The sequence below is a fragment of the Manacus candei genome, unplaced genomic scaffold, assembly GCF_025592945.1.
Source record: "Manacus candei isolate 608988 ecotype Guabito, Panama unplaced genomic scaffold, ASM2559294v1 h1tg000028l, whole genome shotgun sequence".
In the NCBI taxonomy this organism is placed as follows: domain Eukaryota; kingdom Metazoa; phylum Chordata; class Aves; order Passeriformes; family Pipridae; genus Manacus; species Manacus candei.
In genome coordinates this window covers 21304250-21327597 of record NW_026138076.1, presented here as the reverse complement: position 1 = coordinate 21327597, position 23348 = coordinate 21304250, and the positions used below count along the sequence as shown (strand labels likewise).

General features: G+C 40.8%; 1 protein-coding gene across 4 annotated transcripts; it reads right to left on the bottom strand.

Annotated features, from left to right (window-relative positions):
- Nucleotides 1-1119: 1119 nt before the first annotated feature.
- On the bottom strand, nucleotides 1120-21674 carry MFAP3L (microfibril associated protein 3 like). Of its 4 annotated transcripts, XM_051790204.1 has the most exons (5): nucleotides 20407-21254; nucleotides 13945-17236; nucleotides 12608-12650; nucleotides 9625-10031; nucleotides 1120-6316 (listed from the first exon to the last, which is right to left on the bottom strand). In XM_051790204.1, the coding sequence occupies exons 4-5, from the start codon at nucleotides 9905-9907 to the stop codon at nucleotides 5454-5456; spliced, it is 1146 nt and encodes a 381-aa protein (XP_051646164.1). In that variant the 5' UTR covers nucleotides 9908-10031; nucleotides 12608-12650; nucleotides 13945-17236; nucleotides 20407-21254; the 3' UTR covers nucleotides 1120-5453. The 4 variants fall into 4 exon arrangements, with proteins under 4 accessions (XP_051646164.1, XP_051646163.1, XP_051646162.1 ...); XM_051790203.1 differs by lacking the exons at nucleotides 13945-17236; nucleotides 20407-21254 and adding an exon at nucleotides 21369-21674; XM_051790202.1 differs by lacking the exon at nucleotides 20407-21254 and having other exon boundaries at nucleotides 13945-17816.
- Between the last annotated feature and the right edge of the window lie 1674 nt (nucleotides 21675-23348).

Genomic DNA, 23348 nt, shown 5'->3' with positions numbered 1-23348 from the left:
CTCACTGTGTTCAGGAGCAACAGTTTGGTGGTAGCCTGCCTTCCCAAAAAATGCTCAGACAGACCTGTTGGAGGAGTTCAGAATGCTGGGACGGAGCATCCTGAAAGGATGTGCTCTATATATATATAAAAAAAAAAAGGCACAGCATATCAAACCGCTCCAGTTGCAAAATAGCATATGGCTCTAGCCCTGTGTTCCATTTTTAATCAGTTTGCAACCCCTTCCTTAATGTTCACTGATATTTGTAAATAAATTGTGAACATCTCAGCTCCATTGTCTCAACTGAAACTGTTGAATAAAAATGCTTCTGAAAATATTTTCCAAAATTGGAACACTCTTTTGAACAGCAGAGTTAAATCATGAAATAGCTGTCATTTTCATGAAATAGCTGCTGTTTTCCTGCTATAGGCTATCTTTTCAGCCTAAAACACGCAGCTGGCAAGAGCAAATCTTTCATGTGTGAAAGGGCAAATCCCCCCTACACTCCATCTCTCTCAGTGACTGACTGGCTGCTAGTTGTGTAGCACCAGCAGAGCCAGGAAAAGGTGTTAAGAGTGTCTGCTTCAACTGAGTCCTGCTGAAGACTGTTAGGGAGTGATACAGCCCAGCTGCTGTGGGAAGGAAACTCATTTCACCCCACCCTTTTAGGGTGGGTGAAGAAATGGGAGCAGGTATGGCAACCCACACTTCTCTTTTGTCTTGGTACTATGGTGCCTCTGGGAGAAAAGACTTCTATTTTGTTGGCCCCAACTCTAAAAACTGCAGCAAGACTTTTTGCAAGGCCCCATGACACAGCTCAGAGAGGAAACAGCAGACAAAAGAGTCCTTTGAATTACGTGTGGAAGTGCTGTACTGCTTCCAAAGAGAAAATACTACATACATGAGCAATCTAGGCTATTGATAACAGCACCAATTCTATATTCTGAAAATAACAACAGGTCCCTTTAAGAGCTTTATTAAAACTTCCTTTCTAGGTAAATAACTGTTTCTCCTGACCAAAGTTTCTGGAACATTAGCAGATGTACAATAAAAGACATTTTTACTTCCATTTGAACTGGAGCCATGGCATACACTCACTAGGAAACTATCATCGTGTTGAATGTGTACAAACTCAGCATACTCTGTGCAAATTCTTTATTGAAACAATGATCAATGCACAAGCTACATCACATTTCATTTCGCCACTTCAGCATGAATTGGTCTCTTTGTGGTTTATGGCCATGAGCTATAAAATCATAACAGTTATTTAAATCAAAGTACAGTAACTGCTTCTCAAAAGAACACATTCATATTTGTCTTACATTTCTTTTAAAATCAGAAAGGATTTCATAATAAATGAAATTTAACTTAAGATACTTTAGTGCAAGCATTTCCTTTGCATCTAAGAAGCTTTCAGTTGTCCCACTAAGTATGGTATACTTGAGGCCAACTCTTAAATAGCATGCTGCCAAGATATTCCATGAGAACTTTTAAAATTCGACACTGTTAACACTTTCCGGAATTAGTTCATCTGACCAAACTGAAAAGTCAGAAAGCCCTGGTTATATGTTACAGTACTTTTGTCAAAAGGAAACTGCAAATCAAGGAAGTAACATAGTATGTACATTAGAATAAAACAGGCACTGATTTTAAAAAAAATCAACATCTGCCCACATATGCCATTTCACAAGTCTCATGATTATACAGTAGTTTTTAAGCACAGCAACAAACTGCTGTGCCTTATCAAATACCAATAAACCTGCATAAAAATGCTGATCTATGGGTTCTTTTAGATTTTTTTAAATGACTCATAAAATGACTGAAGGGTAGGTTTCATCACAAACATGCTCAAATCAGAGAATAAAAAAGAATACCGGCAAACAAGTGCTGCTCAAAAAGAAAATGTTGAGCAAGTAGATAGTGAATATTACGCTTAAGTGATCAGATTAATATGGTCTTACATTTACTGAAAAAAGAATAGTAAGTATAAAATTCAAATTCAACACTGATTTCTTGTACTGCAGAAATCTAGTCATCTTTCATGAAATTTTGGCAAAAATATTTGAAAATGGTATAAATATATCATGCAAATCTCTTTTCCTTTCTAAGCCTGGATTTGTGTTCCTTATGCTTTTAGAACACAATTTCAGTTGGACTGGGTTTTCCAGATTCTGAGTGTTTTAAGAACCATTAGTGTTTGGTGATAAAAGAAATAGAACAATGTAACAAAAGGTGTGCATAGCCCAATGATGGGAGCAGATTAATGTCCCTGAAGTGCTTAAGGTACATGAAAATACTTAACAATGCAAATGTTAATGTTTTCTTAGAGCCTTCATTAATTTTATATTTGTCAATTGTGTTCTCGCACCATAAATAGCCATTCACTAAGAAATACTGCAAGACACAATTGTTTACTTCATAATAGAGCACAGCCAGAGAGTTTGGAACAGGAAAGATGGGTTTGGATCTGGCTTCCCATCTGTCTCCCACAAAGAAAGTGCCTCAAAGCATATAAAAAGCTTTAGGCTTAGAGGTGTCACAGAATGGATGCATAAACATATTGAGCAGCATACATGAAAACACAAAAAAAATACATAAACCAAATGCACCTCTATTTTCTTCAGCTACAGCGCTGTTCGGCTTTTATTCCAATAATACCACAAAGTTAAATGTCCAAAGAATTTATAGCTGACTGGTTATACCCGTGAACTCTCAGCTTGAAGTGAGTCCAGCTCCAGCAAATTCAGGGTTCCCTTTGACCCTGCAACTGCAGGAATCCAGCACTACACGAATTGCACGTATCTAATCCAAGTGCCTGTTGCTCATACGTGGTTTGCAGTGTGCGTTTGTGGGTACCTCAAATACATGCCCCTTGTGGGAAAACTTTGGAAAAAAACATCATCGGTATCTTTAAGGAAGTTGACATCGAGATACTGAGGAAAACCATGGTGATCGTTTGCTCTCAAATGTTTCTCAATAACTACATACTAAACAGGCTGAAGGACAGCCTGAGGGAAGCAGTCAGGGTCAGAACTGCCTGGTAACAAACACCATAGGAATACATGATCTCTACTGTAAAAATTTCATAGTTAAAAAACAATTAAATTAAAATACTTCAGTTTAATAAATATTTTCATAACTTTTTTTTTTTTAAAGTATGCTTTAAGGAGAACATCCTTGCTTATCTGTGCAATCTTAGTTGGGCACCAAGTAGGTAACTTCAGCATGCATGAGCATGTCTGTAAATGCTGGACAGGCAGAAAAATCAAGATGCCTCTTTTCAGGAGGTTAAAGTGAATTAAAAGAATTTAGTGCAAGTTCTTGCTTTTGTTTCTGCCCTTGTCCTTTTTCATACCAGAAGCAAATTAAGTAACTTGAAAAACTGATGTGAACACTAAACAGAAATGTACTTTGGACTCAGACAAGCAGTTAACAGTTTGCATCAACAGTATTTTCAATCACACTGGTCAGAAGTGAGGTTCTTTACGGTATTCTCTTAATCTACTTTGTGTTCTAGATTTATATTGCTTTGCTGGAACTAAAATATTTCCAGCCACATTCCTAAAGGGACTTTGCCCTTGCATGTTTCCTTTAGGGCATGTGCAAATTATTTTGTATAGAAACCTGCCACTGTGGTGAGCACAAACATGAGGCAACTGAATGATGCAATTTTTCAGAAGCTGGTTGTAAAATCTGAAGTCCATTATTAAACATGTAATTTTTTTTTAGTAGCCATAGATAGGTAAATATGGAGCCTTCTCTGCATCACCTACATAAGTCATGGAGTATTCCTATATTACACTGCTAGTGAGGCTCTGCACTTTAACATGAGGAAGCTGACATAAACCCTCAGTTAATTATCAAGGGTTCTTTTAGATAGCTGCAACATTGACTTTGTCTGGTCTTGATTACCAGTTAATATAACTGATTGCCTCCAATAGGCACCTTATGTAGATGTGGCTACTTCACTAAAATGTCCAGAGAGCTATCCATACATCGTCTCTCCAGAGAACCTAAGAGACTTCTTTTTCTGCACTATACTTGATTCTGGATTTATTTTAAGTATCTATACTTACACTAAAACCCTTCTTAAAAACTATAGGGTGATAGTTTGTTCATTAGTTCCAAACAAAATGTGTCAGGTAATTAAGTAATATTAACCCTACACAAACTCCTCCTGGTAAGAGCTTGCTTTCCAGACTTACTGCAGAGGAAGTCCTTTTTATTGTCTGTCTGGAACAGAAATTATCACTTCCCTTCCACTCCTGGCACTTCCTGGCATAAATGTTGATCCTTTTTAACACCACAATTGCTGTGGTCATTAAAGCTTTACTGGGATAGAGTCACATGTACTCAAGCAGTGAACATTCTACATAGGTAGGAGGTTCTTATAATACCAAAGCAATTGTATCACAGTAAACAGTTTGCATGACTGTCATTGTAATTTCTCAGGACACTTGATTATATTTTTTTTTTCCAGTTTGGATACAACACTCTCAAACTGATGCTTATATACAAATTTAGGCTTGATCTTCAGAATCTGAATTTGCACAAAATTAAGAATCCCAATAAAAGGGTATTTTGCCATTTGAGCCTTGTCATCAACTGATTACTGTCATTTGCAGGACTGTTAAGGAATCTGCATATCTTCTGGTACAGTGGTACATACTTACTCCTTCTAAATTACTTCAAAACAAGACATCTTGCATATTTGCAGCTGTTTGGCATATAAAATTCTGGCAAGGTAAAAAATGGTCAAATATATGCAAAAAAAACTTGCAGAGATGTTGGACTGCAACTTTCTGTAAGATGTTTATGGGCTTTCCCATCTGTAAAATACACCTCAAAGTTGTTCCTCCATGCAAAACAAACAATTGTTGGCATCTTTGTTCCACGGAAAAAACTATTTTCCATGTGCCTAAGCAGTGTGGTCACAAATGAAATGGAAACATTTTAACTTTCTTTAATAGCTCTCTAAATCACAATGTAGCTGAGCAAACAGGCTTTGTAAATGGGATCTATTAGGATTTTATTTGGCTATTGGAGTGCTCCCTCTTGGGCAATATTTCAAATTCACAAGTTAATATCTGCAAAAATGCAATAGAGGGAAATAACAAGAGTGAAGGAGGAAGATGGAAACCAGTTTTATATTTAGTAAGTTCAAGTGTCCTTCATCAAAGACTATCAGTGACTTCCAGGAGGCCCCTACAGGTGACTCCAGCCTAGAAAATGCTGAGGTAAATGTTTCTTGGAAATACTCCTAATCAAAGAGAGCAATTAATATTAATGTAATAGCAATTACTCTGCCATACATCATGGTAAACGAAACTCAAACTGAGAAGAAAGTGCCAAATAATCCACTTACATGCTTTTGCTATGATAGTCTCCAGGTAAGGCTTAGCGGCAAGTACAATATGTATTTTTAAAAGAGCTCCACCTGATTTTCCTGCTATGCATAGATTCAGGAGTAACTATCATACATGGCTTTCATATATAACACATGTATTTGTGTCATTTGCCAATGCTGTGTCATCAGAACTGAGTTCAGCAGAAGTCTCAGGAGGCAGCTCTGCAGGAAGTGCTGGTGTTTGAAGAGTGTCTTCTTCCTTGGTGTCCAACTGCATGCTTTCCTGTGACTGACCATCCATGCAGTCCTTTTTGGACAACGGGTGAACTGACACTTTTATTGCAATCTGTTGAGGTGGCTCATGCAGTGACGATGCGTCTGAGTCAGCTGTGGGAGAGTCACTGCGTGTCAAAGCATTTGGGATCATATATAGCTCATCTGTTTCAGTGGTTTCCTGGCCTTCTGCTGCCTGACGTACAAAATTCTGTCCTTGCTCCTCCAGACCAACAACCTCCATAATTTCTTCCATTATAGTCCTGCAGTTCATGATGAGAGGTGGCAAAGGTACGCTCCGAGCAAGCTCTTCAATATAGCGAGCAAATTCCATGGTCTTGAACTGGGTTACTTTGGCAAGCTCGAGCGTTTTGGCTGATGTGATAATTGGGATACGCTTCGCAATCTCAAAGGCTTTCTGAAGTTTCTCTGCCCCTTCTGTTCTAAAGAATTCATTGATTGCTTTCTCAGTTTTTTTCAGATGACTGCTCATCATACATAACCGAGTAATGTTCAGTATCATAACAATGGTAAAAGCTACAAGGCAGACAATCATGTAATAGATTCCCATATCTCCAGAGGTAAAAACAACCCTCAGTGTCACAGTATTGTTAACGCTGCCATATGTATTAGATGCGACACATGTGTATTTACCTCTGTCTTCAAAAGACACCCTGGTAATGTTTAGTAGCCCGTTGTCAAGAAACCACCATTTTCCTGTCAGAGAGGAGACAAAGTAACTTAGTTAGAGGTATTTTGTTCACATGATCAGCATAGTCTTAAACATCAGCTTTGCCAAACTGGCTTCAGATTTTGGAAGAAGAAATAACGTTCACAAGAAGACAAAGAATTTACCATCACAAAGACCTGTCTGTCCCTGAGACCTTAACTGTGTTGCTATCAAATCCCTGACAGCAACTGTGAATAGTCAGAGCACACCCTAAAAGGGTTTCATAAAAAATGTTAATATGCATGACAACTATCTCAATCTTATGGTCAGTTAACTTACAAAGATAGGAGTATTTACCCCAGAGAACCTCCCAAACACAGGTCACACTTCTTCAAAGAACAGCAACAATGGGATTGTGAGGCAGAAAAACCTAGTAAGTCCTCCTTGTTTTGTTCCCTGGCAATGCATTTGCTTACAATTGGGCTATTTTTGGTGTTTTCTTACAGTATCTCATATAATTCTGCTAAGGTAAACTTTGAAAACCCTAAAATTTCAGACATCATATACTAGACTTCTTGCTCTCTGAGGAGTTGAGAATCTGATTTTGAAGTATGATTTTAAAGAAAGAGAAATAGGATAGGAGGAGTAAGATAGATGGGAAAGAAAAGAGCCATGATAGGGACCATCTTGTTTGTCAGTATGAACTTCTATGCACCAGAATGGAATTTCTTTTACGAGTCATTTCTATCAGTGTAATATCGATAACTTTGTCCACTGCATGTACACGTACATTTCATATACACATACATTTCCACTTCATATTCTTTGAATATGAACAGTTTAGCTATGAAACTAAGTTTGAAACGTTAAAATCCATTGCTCTTATCACTGCTAAAGTTATTCAAGATTCAGCTAGTTATTGTATTTCCCATTATATATTGGTAATGAATTAAGATTTTTAGTTTTAGTGAACTTCATTTTTATTCAACTATCACTACACTATTTAAGAGCTGAGGACATATATGACTTCTTAAATTGTAACATTGCTATAAATAACATGATTCATTTCAACAGGAAAGCCTGCTGTCGATGCTTTCCTTCATGTAAACCCAACCTTGACACAGGCTGATGGAAGCCAACTCAACTGTTTTCGATCTCCGTAACACAATCCAAAGACATTCCTGACAGCTATCTGCTGAAGGTAGAAATGGAATTTCAATAACCTTCCACAGGAAGGAACATCATATGTTCACCTGTCTTTACCATCAGGAAGTTGTTTTTCCTTAAACCTAACCTAACCAGCTGCCTATTTATTCAGGCAGCTGAACAAAGACACAGAACATGTGATCAGAGGACTAAACTAGCACAAAATCCCTGTGCAATGCCTGTAAATCACAAGGCAAGGATTGCAATCCTGCCACAGGTTGGTGTATACCTTGCTTCTACATTTATTTTATCCTTGTCATAGACATTCTTTCATTGTTCTATTTTTTTTAAATTTTATTTCTTTCAAGGAAGAAACTATGGGCAATTCTGAAACTCATTAGTCAAAAAAAGCCTTTAATTCAGAGTAGCTGTGAGCTTTTACCACGTTCAAAGTTCTTCTAATTAAACATGGCTTATCCAAATAGGGTTTTTTTTACATTATCTCCAGTAGAAACCTATGTAGAAAGTACTCCCACAATGCCCCTGCCTCAGTTCATGTGTACAGACAGCTCTTAATTACATCTTTTTATCCTCTTAGAAGCTTTAACTTAACTGAAGCAGTGTTTTTTTTACCCTAGCATAATTCTTGAAAACAGTTGAATCACTTTTTCTGAAATTAAAAATAGAATAACAAAAAATACAGAGTATTCCTGATCGGTATTTCTTTGAATTGCAATGTTGGTCCTTCTTGCAAAGTAGGTTTTTATTAATTGTGAGACGACAAGATGCCTTGCTGATGTATCCTGGCTCCAGCTGTTATAAATGACATAATGGCATTGAACTGTGACTCAATGACTGGGTCTGTGCCAGTGGATCCTGGCAGACAGTATAAGCCAAATAAGAAAACAATAATTAGAAAAGGTATCATTGCTGGGTTTTGATAACAATTCAATACCATACTTAACATCGTAAAGAAAGGTCTCATGCTAGGAAACATTTCTTACAGAAAAATTACAGTTTCTTAAAGTAGGTAGTGCACTGTTGAAATTCTAACATAAAGAGATGTTGTCTTAATACATTGATTTGGTCAAAGTTTTTGCTCATCTACCTAAATGGTTGTTTTAGTAGCTGCCTCTCTCAGTTGACTACACAAAGACCTAAATTTAAATGCTGCACTAAAGGGGAAATTTTCTTTTAGCAAGCCTTAGTAAAACACACCAGCACACTTATCACCGTATGTTGCCACAACCACAAAATATTCGCAAGTCTGCTTACTAGCTCAAGTATTTCCTTTCACTAGCTGTACTCAGAAACTTATAACATGCCATAATGTAAAATACAACCAGTTATGCAGTGAGCTTTTACAGGTACACTATGCTGTTGCACATTCAGCTGGGTCAGTCGTTACTCCCACCATAACAGAGTTCTCTGTCAGGTCAGCTATTAGTTAGGCACGCTGTCTTGCATTTAGTGTGAATAGATAAGTGTTTATTTCATCATGCTGTGAACGAAGCAGTCAGTATGGAAGGATTACATGAGAAAAACACCTTTCATATAGCCACACTGCCCTCAAACACTCCCTAGAAGTATAACTAGGATTATCACCCAAACCTTCCATTTTAAGGAAAGTAAGCAAATGTGTAATTAAGGTCTCTGGCAAATGCCAGTGAAGAGTTTTAACTAAAGACAGGAAGGCTCAGACTTGGTGTGTCCTTCTGACTGCTGCCCTATATAGGTTTTTCACTTGGTCGTTCAGGGCATCTCCTGTTTCTCACACTCCCATGGCACTCTGCATAAAGACAGCAGGTGTCTCAGGGAGTTAGCTATGTTGAGTGCATGCCAACAGACTATTCTCATATGTCATGAAAATCCTCCTTTGAGCTGGAAAATAGCTTTTTAATCTTTTTTTTGGTGCCAGAGAAGAACAAAAGATGACAGAATGAGAAATAGGAACAAATTCGAAATCTTCCAATGAAAAGAAGCCTATCTACACCTTCTGTTAAGTGCTTCAGCTTTTTGTTACGTGTTGCTATAAATAACATATATAAAAAGTTACTCTTTTCTTCTAAGGTGCACATAAAAAATTTATAACTGCCACCAGGCTTTCATTTATTTTCACACAGGGAAATACCACAGTCAGGCCATTAAATTTGCTGAAATCAGAAGTGTCTCCGGACAGTCTACATCAGTGATATTACTAAGATCTTACCTTTATTCTCCTCCTCTTGGAGCAGGCGACCATTGGAATTGTACCACCTGTAACGTGGACTAGGACTACCTTGGACATTGCAGTCGATCAAGGCACTGCTGCCCTCCTTGACTATAATATGGTCGATGCGGGAGATCACCACAGGCACGGATCCTGTATTTACGTCAGTGCGGTTGAAAGTGCTGTTAGTCACATCCTCAGCAGTTGTCAAAGCTGCTAATAAGATGACAAGGCGTGTGGTAGGCAGAAAGTACAAAAAGTGGTGGCTGTTCAGTATGTCCATTTTCCTTCAGTGGTGTACACGACTGCTGGGAACTGGGACCGGTTCTGTTGAATGCAGGTCCTTGGGGTGAGCAGGTCGCAGCAGAGTTCTATTTTGATCTGTGCGATTTTATGTTTAAAATATCCTATAAAATAAATAAATAAGTACAATGAGATGGCATATATAAACAATCCATTAGATGTGCTCTTTTAAAATAGTGACACGTCCATTAATGCATTTCACAATCATCAGCTCAGTGTCTTGTCTAAATGCTAATGTTATCACAGTCCTTATTCTTACTGGAAAAAGATGCATATATTTTCCTGACAGTAGTGTTGTTCGGAGTGGCAGGTGTGGGAGAAGGCTTTTATCACCTAGACAGTTAGCAGCAATTTAGCTACAGTAGCAGCTACAGTTTTATGCCAAAAGTTCAACAGATTTTTCTTCCTTTTTTTTTTATTTTTTATTTTTTTTTATTTTTAACATTTGAAAAATCAACAGAAGAAACAAAGGTACAGTACATTAAAGCTGTCACTACCAGCTCAGTGCTGCAACTCTGTCACGGGTATGGTCTTAGATGAATTGTGAAACAGTGTAAGAAAGAACTACTCCATGAAAGGTTTTTGAAACTAATCTTGGAATACTTGATACACACAGTCTTGCCCAAACACAATACCACATACAGCAAAACATCTCAGATCATTCATTTTTTTTAAGCTACAGCTAAGTTAAAACATAACATGGAAGATATTCTTAAAAGAGAATATTTCATACTTGATAAAGTAATTTCAGTGTTATTTTTAGAGCAAATTTAGAAAGAAGAATATTTGCTAGCGACATAATTATAGGTAAAGTTCCTTTGAGATACAAATGAAGTTAGGACTTTTCAGTTCCTTATGTGGCATTAAGCATTTTGCCTGTAGGACTTTTTGCACACTCTCACTACAGTATTTTTCCTCAACTAATCACTGACAATGAGCCCTTTCTAAACAGTGATTTCAGTTTCTGGACAGAGGTGGGATTGGGGGGGGGAGGGTTACAAATGTGCTCTCTATTGGTCTCATTATGCTCCCAGTGAACACAATTGGCATTCAGTGCTGACTGAGGGCAGAATGTTGGCCACAAAATGAGCACCTTGGAAAATTTCACTTGAGAGTCTAAAGGCCACAAATGATGTTTAAATCATGTCATAGTATCCACCTATATTGGTTTCATTCACATATTTCTAAGGTAAATAAGTGAAACAGTGAAACTTATTAATTAAAGGAATCTATTTGGAATCCAAATATAGGAAACTATCTAACAAACTTTCCCCAAATGCACATTTCCATTTTGAAACTGTTTAAATTTTTTAAAGATATGGTTGACATCATGGTCACTCATCTACCTTAGCATGGCAAATGACTGCTGACAAAGTTAGGTCAGTTCCATATGTAAAGGAAACACTAAAATAAAAAGAAACAAACAAGGAAACAATCCCCTTCCCTATTTTATTCTTTATTCAAAAAGAAAAGAAAGCAACATTACTGTCTTTCACGGTAATATTTGACTTAGGTTGTTTTCTTATCCATCCCCTGTTCTCTGTAAAGCAATGAACTTTCTTTCATACAAATAGATACAGCTGTTATTTAAAGAGCAAAATAGTTTTTCCATTTTGCAGGATGAATCATTACTAGAAATGACAAACTATGTTTTTTTAGATAAGCTACATGCATGGTGTAGATGGCTGTCCCAGCTCTAAACCTGCCCTTGTTTTATTCTGTTTTTCTATTTATTGAATGTGGAAGTATTTGTCTTGAAGAGACAGAATAATTTTAAAATTAATATGCAAATCTCATGTTTCATATAAAGCTATATAAACAATGACTTCAGAAATCCATTCCCTATTATGCAAAGCATGTAGAGCCTGTGCTTTTGAAGATCTGTATAGGTACAGTCTGTCTGAGTCAGCAATTTGGAAAAAACCCCTTCAGTTCTGCCTATTCACTTCAGTAACTCTCTACATCTCATTTCTACTACTCCATTAACCTCGGAGACTGCCATTCGTCATGGTTACACGTATTAACTCTATACAACGTTTCTGTACAGTGTTATAGATCTGCATTGCGCCATACAGACAAGCCAAAATCACACTTCCTGGCAAGGGAACAGGAACAGAGACTGGCTGGATTAATACAATGGAAAGGGCAAAAGAACAACGTAAACTGATTAAGCTTTGTGTTGCTAATTACTGGCTGTGGCTTGTTATTGCTGTATTTGAGCCTATCATATTTTTTGATGGCAGAAACATCAGTAGCAATCAAAAAATGATGTTTAACGTTTCATTTTCAGAAGGAAATGAAATAGCATCTCTCCAACGGGTGAACAGAAAACCTGTAAGGAAGGCTCCACAGTGTACTGGGAAGTTTGAGGCAGCTGATGGCCCACTGATACCCTACAGCACAGGGATGCTGTGGGTGGATGTTTAGAAAGTGTGTGATGGCAGTAAGACGTGCCTATTCTGCATGTTTACCTATGTTTAACACAGAGCATAAGAAAGAAAAAACTGTACCTTGTGTGCTGATAACAAATGTGACTGGCCCTTAATATGGTCAAAGGGTTGATTACTTGTCTGAACCTAACAGTGACTCCCCCATTCTGGCACAGAATCATAAATAGCTGCAGTAAGTTTAAGTAAGAAATAGAGCCGAATAACTTATGTCTACCGTGTGAGATTCTTACCTATTCCTGTTACTCCTGGGAATGTACTTTCTCATGCATGTTCCTGGAATGAAGAATATTAAGACAACACTAAATACCTCTGTAGATACATTTCTGTTTGAAATAGATACAGTTTGATGGAAGAGGAATAACCAGGCAAGAGGTTTAAAGCAGAATGTTTGGAAATGGAGGCTGCTGCTTTCATGTACCATCCAAGGAGGTGCTTTTGATGGATGCCTTAGTATGTTTGAGGAGACCGGGAGAGGTGTCCCTGAAGAACGGTGTTCTTAAGATGCAAGTTTAAACAAATGTTCCCAGGGCAACTAGGAAGTTGGTAGGCAATCTTTTCTTTGGTGTGCATCCTCTCCACTGTTACCGAGGAACAAAAAAAAAGGAAGAGACCAAAGAAGGTTTTCTCAGCGTCACCTGACACAAGAAAATTACAGGGTGGCCGTGCAGGGACCTGCATGTCCAGGACCCTCTGCTAACCTGTTGGGCATGACCAAAAATGATGGAGTCAGGTTAGGAAAGCAGGAAGAAGCAGAGAAAGACAGAGAACTGAAAGGGTAGAAAATGTGCTTACACCAGAGTCCGGTGCAAAGGAAGATTTGCTGAGAGTTCCCGTCCTCCTACCTTGCCATAGGCACAATAGCAGCCTGAGGATATCAGGGAACACAAATCTGGGAGCCAGCTGCTTTGTTAAACATAAATGATGTAAGGAGTTATAATTTAATCATGCAACTAAACGGGGAGAAGACTGAGACCAAAATAGGACTGCTAGCGATGTCTGCCCACGTTCTGGCAAAACAGTGAGAGAATACAGAATATTGGAGAAGTGCATACAGTGCTGTCACCCAGGATCTTGGCCACCAGAGGCAGCAATTAGCTGTGACCCATGGTAAACCTGATGAAGGCAGCCAAAATTGTAACCTTTTCATCTGAGTTGAAGTCAGAGAAAGCTGGATTGACTAGTGTAAAACAAAGATTCCTGTAATAACTCCTCTAGACTGAAAGTGAATGAAGGAGGACATCTGCCATACTGAAAATCACTCTGTAGGAACAGATTGAGTCTCTGGGAGCATTTTTGCCACAAAAGGGTCACTATAAACAAAAAGCTAATTTCTGGTTATGGAAAGAATGTAAGCATTCCTTTCTCCCATCTCCAAAGTACATCAGCTACCTGTAAAAGACTTCAAAAGTAAAAGACTATATAATATACTTAACGTAGTTATGTATGCTTTTTTCCTTTTATTTTTTTTTTTTAATTTTAAATTCTTAGTGTATGAAATGGAAAAAGAATACCTCTGGCTATTCTGACTACCTTTTCCACCCAAAGTTGTAGTCAGGGACAGGCTTACCTCCCAAGATGGAATCAGAGGAATCCCCAAACCCTCCTCCAGCACCTGGAACATATATATGGGTAATTTTCCAGCTATATTGTATCTGGAGCAACATTTACCACGAAAAGATGTTTGCCAGTGGTCTGTACATTAAATAGCTTTGTTTTTTTCTTCCCCAACCCAAATGATATAAACTGAAAATATGAAATTAACAGATTTACTGCTCTTGGGATTAACTTCCTAGGAAAGTTGCATGAGACTTGAGCCACATGAGAGCACATGACAAGCTTTTCTTCTAACTAACATGATAGGCAGCTCTAGCATGCTTTCTATACATTTCTATCCAAAAAGTCCCCTGGAATGTGCTCCAGAACAAGCAGAGCTGCAGCATGGTGGTATTACTCCTAACTATGTGAAACAGGGACAAAAACTAAGATTATAACTTCTTTGTCCAAAATCAAGCATCAGTCTAAACAAAAGACATGGCTAGGACTGCCTAGGAACATGTTCTGACTGACCATTTATTTATTCATGTAATAGCTGTGTTTGCCTCCCACACTACTGCCACTAAAGAAAATGACTTTGGGTGAGGGGCCACATTTGTAAGTACTGCATTTGTGCAGAACAACACGATGACAGAGCACAAAAGAACAGAAAAGGAGGCCAACGATGCATACCTTTTCCTGGCTCGCTCACTTCTGTAAGACTGGCTTGTTCTTGGAATAATGTGTAATCCTATTAACTGTGAGGTTATTCAATTCAGAAGGGAAGCACAAGAAGCCAGCCTATTGTATAATGCATAAATTGTGTTCCTATAGCTTTAACATCCCAATGCTATCTTGCTTGGCTTGTAAGTGACCAAGAAAATTAAATTATTTTCATTCTAGTTCTCATTTGTCTAAAATAAATATCAAGGTTGATGATACAAAGCAAAATTAAGGCTAATTTTTAATTATTTAAAAACTACTTACCACCTTTCCTAGTTTACAGGGGCAATGTTTTTACAGAGAGGGCAAAAGTAAAAGTTAACAGGATTTACTGGAATGGGAATGCAAATGAAAGAACTTATGCCACACAGAAGGTGAGAAGCTCACTGCCAGTTCACAGGCTTAAGAGTGAGAACCACCTACTGAAAAGCTTAAGTTATTAGGGTCCAGATGAAGAGAAATGTCACTCATTTACAATTAGCATAAACTAACTTATTTTTCTACTCATTTGCTAGTTGATAAAATAGTAACGCTTGGATCTGAAAGAGCTGCTCTGTTCATTCTCTTTGAGGGGGGGGTGATTTCAGTCCTTCATAACTTTGTGACTTTCTGCTCCCCTGGCTATGTTGAGTAGGCAGCACTGGTGATGTTTGTAAGATAAAGAGCTCCCTTCTGCATGTCTAGACTGGGGCTTCCCAACTGGGCAGCAGCTCCCAGCTATACATGCTTAGTCTCTTCAGCTGCTTTCAGCTGCCTGGGAATCTTTAATAAACTTTTCATCAGGGCTGAGCCCTGGCCGTGTGTGCTCAGCCACCTGCTGTCAAACTTGCTGCCTTCAGCCACCTGATGGGAGGGTATAGAGAAGACAGACATGGGCTCCTCTCAGAGATGTGCTGTGAAATGACATGAGAAAAGGGACACAAGCTGCAACAACAGAAATTATGATTATTTAAGCAGAAGGTCAGTCAAACCCTACAATAGGTTACCCAGATAGGCTGTGGAATCTTCATCCTTTGAGATGTTCAAAACTTGACTGAGCTGGCGTACGGTGGCTCTGCTTTGAGCAGGATGTTGGATCAGTTGGCCTCCAGAGGCCACCCCCCCCAGTCCAAACAAAGAAACTCTAATACTCCAGAAACACAAATCCAAGTATTGCCTTGGAGAAGTCAATGTTAAAAAATATGGCTGATCTTAAAAATTGCTATATGAGATGCTAGGAAATTGCCTTCATGATCCCCTACATAGTTTTTGAATAGCAAAATTTTAGAATAACAAGACAGACTGAGAGTGTTGACTACAGCCTGAAAAAAAAAAATTGCTTAAGTAAATAGAATGGTAAGTCCTTTTTACCATATATAGAAGACTTATTTCCAACCAAAGTAACTAATGAAATATCACTCATTTGGGGTGTCTGCAATAGTGAATGTTGGGGGATTTTTTCCCACATGTAGATAGTCAGACTCTAAAGTTCACGGTTATTATCTGCTGATATATCTGGTTTCTTGATACTAGAGAGTTGTCAGTTGTGGTGAATCTAATCTTGAAATAGAATAAGGCAGAAATAAGTCAGACTCAAAGGGACTAAGATGACTTTTTCAGACTACTGATTTCAGATGGAAGATAAGTAAGAAGAAATGTTGTCAAAAATATGCACAGTGTTGAATGGTGTAAAGAAGACAGCTGAGACATGCATATTTACTGCTTCCTATAATACTAAAATGAGGCAAATTTCAGTGAAACTGAAGGCAAGATGGAACAGTGGGAGGAAAGAAAATAAAGGTTTTTTGTAACAATGATCACACTGCAATTTCACAGAATCACAGAATGGTCTGGGTTGGAAGGGACCATAAAGATCCTCTGGTTCCAATCCATCTCTATGGGCAAGGGCACCTTCCACTAGACCAGGTCAGTCAAAGCCACATCCAACCTGTCCTGGAACACTTACAGGGATGAGGCAGCCACAACTTCACTGGGCAACCTGTTCCAGTGCTTCTCCACACTCACAGTAAAGAATTGTTTCCTAATAGCTAATCTAATCCTACCTTCTGCCAGTGTAAAGCCATTCCCCCTTGTCCTATATCTACATGCCCTTGTAAAAAGACCTTCTCTAGCTCTCTTGCAGGCCCCTTAGGTACTGGAAAGCTGCTGTAAGGTCTCCCTGGAGCCTTCTCTTCTCCAGGCTGAAAAACCCCAACTCTCTGAGCCTATTTTCATAGAAGAGGTGCTCCAGCCCTCCAGGCATCTTTGTTGCCCTCCTCTGGTCTTGCTTCCTCCCATCCACATCTTGTGCTGAGGGCTCCAGACCCAGATGCAGTACTCCAGGTGAGGTTTCATGAGGGCAGAGTAGCAGGGAGAATTGCTTCCCTTAAGGTGATTGTCTCAATTTCTTGACACAGGATAAAATAAGGGCTGGGAATCTAGGAAGATTCAAGAGAGACTGTATATCATTTACAAGAACAGATTCATGGATTATGACAGCTTATGATGAATGTGGGGACTTAACTGTCTTCTGTGTATTCGTTGTCCTCTGCGTGTAGAGCCCTGGCAGTGAACAGGAAGGGTGGTCAGTATGGCACCTTGGAGCCCTTCTCTAGGACTCCTGTCTTAAATAAAATATAACAAAGAAGCCTATAAATTAATTGTATGTTTTGCAGGCACTGCTAAGCTCTTACAGGCAAACACTCGTCAATTTGCTTTGTAAGGTGAAAAATGATACTTAACAGAAGAAAGAAAATAGAAAAATCAAGGGCTGTAGCTTATTCTACCATTGATGGCAGAACCTGAGCAAAACTTAGTCATTATAAGTTTCTATCTTCTAAAATTATTTTGTTCTGAACACATACAACACTGTAGGGGGTAATAAAGTTAATGACCACAGAGATACGGTTGTCTTAGTTTCAGGGTTCTATGGTGTTAACAATACACTGCAGCAAGCACCAAGCTTGTTTTATATGTGTGATTGAAAATTATTATAACCAGACTTTTCATACAGGGAAAGAAGCATATGCCATTTTATTCAGCAGGAGTTTTCATGTTGCCTTTGTGAGTGTGTAAATATTTTAGAATTTTTTGTACTGTAAATTTCTCCTCAGTTTTTTTCCTCTTCACCCTACTTCATGTCTCAGTATAGCAAAACTATCAAGCATATGGTATCCTAAAGACTTTAAGACCCTCTTCACTTTAAATATTTTAATGGATACATTGATTTACACCATATGTTTGAATAGTCTGATGTGCACTTCCCGCCTGTCAATGAACACCCAGGGATGCTAATCCATTAACCTAAAAAAGAATGAATGAAGATTTTTGGCAGGTAATTATTGGAGAGATTATTTAAAAGTACCTCAAGAATGCCAAACCTCTGAAAAGTTCCCTTTGATGTCACAGCTCCTGTAATTCCAGCATCTGTGCCATATATATATGAAATACACTGAAGGAACAAAAGCAGTCGGGCAGCTTGGATGCTTAACATCTCATTAAAAAGCTGTAGCTCAATTGTGCATTCCAATATGGACTGAGCAATTTAAGTGTTCTTTCTACATAGTATTTTAATGACTGCAGCAAAAGCAAAGTTCTATATTTAGTGGAGCAGCTTGCTGTTTTTAATCAGGGGAAGTACTGTGGTGGAAATGTCCTACTGAGTTGTGGGTTACCCAGATCATAAAGCAAACTCAACACTATCGATAGTGGAGACTTTTCAAGGCCCAGCTTATGCTTGATTAGTATACACACTTTAAGGAATTTTATTCTTAGAAATAAATACTTCACTTATATAGATTACCTAGATTTATTTGGTGTTTGTGTTTATTTGGAGGCTGCACAATTAGCATTCAATATTTTGTATCCAAAGCTGTTATTCCAGAAACTTTTGTATGGCTTTAAGGGGCCCTTGCTTAACTCCATGCAAGCTTTCAGCATAGGTGCTAGTTTGCTGTTGCAGTAAATGCAAGTGGATCAATGCTTAAAAGTCCCCTTTGTTGAGAAAGGACCATTAAGATGCACAGAGAATCTCTTGCACACTTCCACATACATCTGCATGCTGCCTGGCCTCACCAAGTTCTACATATCTTTCATTTTCTTTACTCACCTGTTATATTTTATTTATTCCTGCACTCTGTAAGCATTATTCTGCCAACAGGTTAAATAATCAAAGCAAATGCAACAGATCTCATATTCCCTCAACAGGGTTTACAAGACTCTGCTAAGAACATAGCAATGCAGAATGTGGTCCAGTTCGCTTCCTTCCACTTTCTCTTTTGAGCTGTGCTTGTCAAAGCTAGCCATCCTTTAAGCACATCTAGTGGTTTTCTTTTTCCAAAAGAAAAAGAAAAATTCCAGATAGAGGACATTCAAATAAGACACAAAATTAAAAATTAAGTTTTGCTTAAACAAAGATATGAAGGAATTTGCAGGGCTAAAAAATCTACTATTTAAACTCTAAATTTTGAATAAGTGAGTATGTTCGATGCACTGATGCAGTTTTTATGACGCTATTTTAACAAAAAGCTCCCATTTTAGTTGGAATATAAAAGAGACAAAAAAATTGAAGAAAATAGATTTGAGGATTTGAGTATGGCTAATTCTCCTCTATCCCTATAGAACTGTAAGATAGATCCAATTTTTAATAACTGCCTTTCACATCTATTGGTTGCCAAGGTACAGGGCAAAGAGGTTACACGTGGATGCTGTGATTAGAACAGGATTAACCTTGTCTGAGGGGGAATTTAAAGGAATGTAACTATTCATGACTGATTGCAATTGAAAAGGATCATTTCAGGTCAGAAGCGTCTGCACCTCTTTCCTCCACAAGTAACAAAGGGGACAGCAGGTGGATTCAAATAAGTTTGCCCTGCACCACACCACAGCTTAAGACTTGCTTGTACACAAACGTAATCAATTCAGCTCTCTCCAAGTATGACTATATGAGGCCATGAATATGCAATAATTTAGTTGGAGGCCCTCAAGAGCTTACTAAAGAACATTTGTAATTTCAGACTTGTGTGCTGGTTATTTCTACATCATATTGAAAAATGTAACGTTAAAGTTACATAACTTTCTCAGCATCCAGTATTGCTGTTAGGACCGTGCCAGCTCCATCCTTGTCCTCCATAGTAGAGCAGAACCTGTCTATTTGCAGGGACAGGGAAGGACAAGGGCAGGGAGGCAACTGGAGTTATACTATACAGATCACTTCCGAATTCACTACCATGCTCCCACCATGTGTGAAATGTCTTAAGAGTGACTGATTTTATCTCTAAACTTTCAGGATAGGAAATATGCACTGGACACATAATACATGTCACTGTATTAAAGTAGGAAGAAAACCTTTTTTGTTGTTTGTTTTGGATGTTTTGCTCTTTGTCTAGGCCTCTGAAAACTTCAAATTCTTCAGAAAAAAACAGGTGTACAATGTGCACTCCAGCTGTGTAAGCTGCACTCAGCATCAACTGATGTTGACATACTACAGTCTAAATGAGAAGGCTTTCTAATAAAAATGGATAAAAAAGGATTCTTACTACAGCAACCACAAGTATATCAATGGTGCTGTTGCTAACTGTACACACTAAGCCAGACAGACAAAGGATTTCTGCCATGCAAAACATCATCTTCACTGAAAAAAAGATCTGCTGTATTTTGTCCTGCTGCAGTGAAGAGAGAAACTCTTCCACAATGTCATGTCTCTAAACAACTAAAGTGCTACATTTTCCCCCCTTTAACTCCTTTGTGTTCTTCCATTTGAACTAATCTTACAGTCTTGCAGACAAACACATACCAAATGAGGTTTCATTTAGGATTTTGCCTAGCTTACACAGTTGATACTTCTATTTCCCTGAGCGGGGTTATCAGGGTAGCTCCATCTGACATGCTTCGATTTAACAAATGAAAGAGGGCTGTTAGGAAGCGTAGTCTCTTACAAAACTCTCCAGATAAGTGCACTAGAAAAGTGCCTGCTCAGTAGTGCTCTCTGTTCTTTGAAGGTCTCTTGTCCGATACTGCTTGAATTTGCTCTTTAAGAAACAGTATTTGAGAGATCATTGCACGACTGCTCTGAATTTTTAGATTCTAGTTCCCTCGGGGCACTTCTGAAATTGAGTTTTATCGTATGAGGCTATCCTGTGAAGTAAAAGAGTAATTAAAACAAACTATCAGGTGGCAGCTCTTATTTTATATTTAAGGCAGCACAGCTTAAGCTCTCTTAGAAGTCAGTTCTATGGAAGAGGTCTCAGCACTGAGGTGTGACCTCCCATTCTCCTTCCCAGGTCGGGACAGCAGCGAGCATCCTGCGCGCAGGAGCTGGAGGGCTCCAGTAAAAGCTTTGGGCTCCTTAGCTTTTTTGCCTAACGAAACCCACTTTCCTGCAGTGCCGATCTGACATAATCTCTTGAACTTCAGTGTTGAACACAGCATTGCTCCGCTCCCGTTGCGCGGGTACTACCGGGCTGCACGGTGGGCTCTCCGCGATCGCCAGCCGCCGCGGGAGGAGCGCCGCGCCGGGCTCGCCTGGCTGCAGCGCTCCCGGCACGGCCACCGGGCCCTTCCGACTCCCCGAGGCCGCCGCCAGGACAGCGCGCCCGCCCCGGGGCTCACCGCGGAGCTCCGCGGCCACCGCGGCCCCGGGGCCGGCACGCAGGTCTCCGGCAGCCGCGGCAGGTGCCGGCGGCGGCAGCGCCTCCCCGGGACCGCCGCCTGCCCGCCCGCCCACGGGGGAACCGCGGCCCTCGCCCCGCCGCTCACCTGCCCGCCCGCTGCTCCCGCTCGCACGGTGCTGCCGCCGCTGCCGCTGCCGCTGCTGCCGCTGCCGACGCCCCCCGGCAGCGCCCCCCGCCGCCGCGCCCCTCAGCGCGCCCCGCGCAGCACCATATCGGGGCCGGGGCCGGCGCCGCGGCCGGGGCCAGGGCCGGGGCGGGCGGAGCGCGGCACTGCCGCAGTGCCGCGCCGTGCCCGTGCCGTGCCGTGCCGTGCCGTGCCGTGCCGTGCCGTGCCGTGCCCGCCGTGCGCTGCGCTGCGGTCCCGCCGCTCCGCCGCCGGCTCCGGCGGGGAAACTAGGTCAGGGCAGCACTGAGCATGCTCGGGGCCGGGCCGGGGGGCGGCCCCGGGGCCCGCGGGGGGCACGGGGGGCGGCAGGGCCCGGGGCTGCCGGGCTGGAGCGGGGCCGGGGCCGCGCGGCGGCGGGAGGAGCGGCGGCAGGGCTTGGAACGAGCGGGCGGTGCGGGGCCGCTGCGGGAAAGGCGGGGAGGTGCCGGGGGGTGCGAGTCCCTTGTGCCTGAGGAAAGCCTGCGGTCCGGCGGGATGCGCGCTCCGGTCATCGCAGCCTTTATCAGAGACGCTGGCGGGAGCAAGTGCTGCAGGAAAGGGTAACACCCCAGCCTGCCTAGGTAATTTCGAGAACCAAAATGCCGCGCTTCAGAGAAATAGAACACGTGGGTTTCCCGCAAGGCTTTATTCCTAACGGGATTGCAGCACCCATCTCCAGTTTAAGCTGAGTCTGAGGAGGTCCCAGCCCGTGGGAAGCTGACACTGACTCTGTAGGTGTCTAAGTGCTCTGTCACCAGAGGGTAAAGCTGCCGTATAGCTTGAGCAAAACTGTGGTTGGTGCTACCTGTGCAGGCTGTGCAGATGCCAAAATAGGGATTAGGATGTATGTGGACAGCCACAGGCAGGAGTCTGGCAGGGATGCAGTGTGTGCTGGTGCTGTCCTGCACCAGCCTCCCGTGCTTCCTCCCTGACCTTGTGGCGTCAGAAAAGGAGGATGTAGGGTGACCTTCAGCTGAGTGGCAAGGCAAATGGGATAAACCATGGAGGTCTTTGTTTCCAGATGTTTGTAGTTTTATTATAGCCAGACCTTGGTCTTCCCAGCCTCTTCTGATTGCTTCCAGGGAGTAGTAACTGAAGGTCTTCTGCTAATGGGAGAAGTGATGAGAGCACTTGCTGAAACAGCCAGGAAAACATGGGTTAGGACTGCATGTCATCACAGGGGGAGGTGTACCAGAGGCACATTGTGATGCACATCAAAGCAGGTCTCTAGCCTGCCCAGGGAAAACTGAGGAGGAATAGCATAGAGGCAGACCCACTCCAAGGAGCTGGGCTAGTTAGGAGGGCCTGGGTGTCTGGTCCCACTGCCTTGCATGTAAGAAGTGCAGAGCTGGTTGCAGCAGTTGGACACAGATGTATCCAGTGCTTGGGAGTGGTGCAGGCACTGGTGAGACCAGGCTTCTGACAGCCAGGGCTTCTTGTGTTCAATGTTTCCAGTTTGGAGAAATTGGAAGACAGTGGGGAAGATGCATCTGATGTTGTCAAACTTGGGCAGAGCCAGGTTGAGCAGAGCCAGCTGAGGGAATAGGTCAAGGAGTGTGCTTCTTACTCATCCACTCTTCCAGCAAAACATTTTCTTAATGGGAGGAGTTGTTTAGGTCATAGGTTCTTATTTGCCACTGACTTGTGATTTGTGCTAGCTTGGCTCCACTTACTATGTACTGGTTTTTCCTTTTAACCATCTTGAAGCACTGGTTTTGAACACAGTCGAGTGGCATTTGTTTATCAGTTAATGATGAAGCACTTAGACAGCTGAGTCCCCCAGTCTTACAAACTCCTTTAAGCCAGATAGCATTCTGCTACTCTGAGTGCCTGTCAGATCTGTATGTGAGATGAGGTTGAATTTTTGTATTTGGAAAAGTCACATATCTTTCCTTCTGAAAGGGCCTACCCTTTTGGTCT